General features: G+C 54.9%; 1 protein-coding gene across 1 annotated transcript; it reads left to right on the top strand.

Annotated features, from left to right (window-relative positions):
* The first annotated feature begins 134 nt into the window (after window positions 1–134).
* LOC309673950 (uncharacterized protein) lies at window positions 135–2,276 on the top strand. The gene is made up of 2 exons (XM_082485837.1): window positions 135–198; window positions 544–2,276. The coding sequence occupies exon 2, from the start codon at window positions 774–776 to the stop codon at window positions 1,149–1,151; it is 378 nt and encodes a 125-aa protein (XP_082341963.1). The 5' UTR covers window positions 135–198; window positions 544–773; the 3' UTR covers window positions 1,152–2,276.
* Window positions 2,277–2,547: the final 271 nt, after the last annotated feature.

Raw genomic sequence — 2,547 nt, 5'->3', positions numbered from 1 at the left:
CTCCAGCCCGGACTCGCACCGAATCACCAGCGACGAGCCCAATAACAAGCTGTTGAGCAGAATCTGTCCTGCTTGAACTCCCATTGGCCCCCTCGTGACGCCCCGGGGGCTCTGCCCCGCCCGGATTGGGCGCCGCGGACAGCACCCCCATTGGTCACAGGGAGGCCGGCAGAAGACATTGGCCAGCCGTCGACGCAGGTAAGGCCACGGAGACTTTTGATTGGGGCTTCTCTGGAGCGCCAGCCGATTGGTCGAGGTTGAAGTGAAGTCAGCGTTCTCCCGCAGATGATTGGTAGAAGCGGGATCCGGATGTAGCTCTGGGCGCGGTGATTGGCCACGAGCAGGGGACAGGAAGAGCAACGACACGATCTGATTGGTGCGGGCCGTCTCTTGGCGACGCGGTGGGGCGGGGACGAGAGGGAGGTGGGGGGCAGCGGGGGCGGTGACGGCGTCCTGCGGCGGCGGCGGCCCGGGGTACGCAGAGCGCATGCGCCGCGGTCAGCCTCCCGGCGCCATTTTGTGTGAGGCTCTTTCCCATTTTAGGCTGCGGGAGGAAGGCAGCGGGAGTGGTCGGCGCCTCTTCTGCGGGGGGAGGTGGGGGAGCTGCAGGCAGCGGCAGCGGGCTCGACACAGAGCCTCCCGCTGCGCTCCGAAGCAGCGGCGCCTCCTCCTCGTTTCTTTTCTACGGCTCACCGCCGCGACGGATTGTGGTAGCGGCCGCGTCGCCCCCTCTCCCGCTCGGCGGCGACGGACCCGGAAGTGAAGCGGCGGCCATGGAGGGGCGGTGGCAGCGGCGCCTCTGGCGGCGCACGGCGGAACCGCCCGCTGAGGGCGCGGAGGAGCCGAGCGACCCGGTGAGGCGCGGGCCCGCCAGCCGCCGTCCCCCGCCGCTTCCTTCCCCGCCCCGAGCCCGCCGGAGTCGAGCGGCGGTGCTGAAGGCGAACCGCCCGCCGCGGTCGCTGCCGAGCGCCCCAGCAGGGACACCGCCGGGGCTGCAGGTAGGGGCTGCAGGCGCTGCCCGTGCCGCTTTTCCCTCGGGCTGGTCCCTCGGCCGGCGCGGGCGGGGCACGGGCGGCGGCGCTTCCCCCGGAGGAAGGCGTCGCCCCGTCGCCATTAATCATCCCCTGCTGCCCATGACGCATTTGTGGTGAAGGCCGGGGAGGAGGGGAGGGGACGTGACCCTCTCTCACTGCCCGGTGGCTTCTGCACATGGTGCTGACGGTTGCGATGGCCGCCTGGCCTCCTGCCAGTGGGCTGAGGTCACCTCCTCACAGGAGGACGCAGCAAGGACAGGGGAAGACTAGTGTTGACGGGGCTGGGTGCTTTTCGGGGTGCGTGGGGGATCGTAGACTTGTCTGGTCCTTCCCTGCCTGTGGTGGATGCTTTCTGAAGGTGCAGCCTTACAAGGCAGGGTGTCCGCACCTGTCAGCGGTCCTCTGAGAGAACCTGTGCTTAGGGGCTAGCTTTGACACTTCTAAACAGTAGTTACTAACTGAAGCCTGTAATAAATTATATATTTTCTTTAACATTAGCTTCATATTTTGGTTTCTTGTATAAAACTTTCTGCATGGTTGAATGTAATGCAGATGTATTATTTTTCCACAGAGTAAGAAGCATCTGTTTGATAGTGCTCCCTCTCAGCTACAAGACCTATGTTAGGTTTATCTAAAGCAACATTGGAGGGACCTATCAATACAGTTAAGAGATCCATTGTACTAATTTGATAGAAATGGATTATTAGTTTAGGTGTCTTTTCTGTGTAAGTTCTGGTTTGAGGGTGGTTTTTGTATTTATTTTTTTTTTATTAGATCTGGTACTATGGAAAGCAGCAGGCAAAAGGGCAGTTTTCTAGGGAGTTTAATGAACAGTGATGTATAGTATAGATAAGCTCTGAAGGTTTAATAAAGCATAATGCACATGAGGCATGTTTAGAATTGACTGAATTAGATGTCTAACATGGGGGAAGGGTAGCTCTAGAGTTCTGGTGTTTGGATCTGGGTTGTAAATACAAAAATGCATACAAAATGTGTAAAGGTTTGAGGCATTTAGTGCTGAGGGAACTTCTGTGCTCTAGTTCCACTTTACGCAGTGGATAAACCAAAGAGTAAATTATTGCATGGAATATATTAAATCTAAGCCAAATGTTAACGAAACTTTGAAAATTCAGTTTGAATGTGAACTTCTCATCTCTCTGTGGAATGTATTGGCCAAATCATGACTTAAATTGTGAGCTTTTTTTGAGTCACAATTTGTATCTCTGTACTTAGTATAGTACCATTCAATAAATAACAGTTTGTGACAAAACTAATCAGTCTTGTTTCTGATTTCTAGCAGAAAAATCCTGTCCACCTGGATGTATCTGTTACAGCCGGCATGCTTAGGAAGTTTGTGGCACATCACCTATCTAGCTATCATGAGCAATAGGACTCTCCTATATAGCTAGTTAGCAGGAGAGGTGACTTGTTCTTTTATGGTATTTAAAGCACCTAAGAATGCCTAGCTAGGCAGCTCAACAGAGAGCATAAACATTCTCATACAACTTAGGGA

The sequence above is a fragment of the Vanellus vanellus genome (assembly GCF_965231255.1).
Source record: "Vanellus vanellus genome assembly, chromosome: 6".
In the NCBI taxonomy this organism is placed as follows: Eukaryota; Metazoa; Chordata; class Aves; order Charadriiformes; family Charadriidae; genus Vanellus; species Vanellus vanellus.
Note: the sequence above shows the minus strand (reverse complement) of the source record. Positions and strands in the feature narration are given on the sequence as shown.

Bases quoted from the DNA above. Each gene is read 5' to 3' on its own strand.
- LOC309673950 (XM_082485837.1), top strand. From the start codon at position 774: ATGGAGGGGCGGTGGCAGCGGCGCCTCTGGCGGCGCACGGCGGAACCG.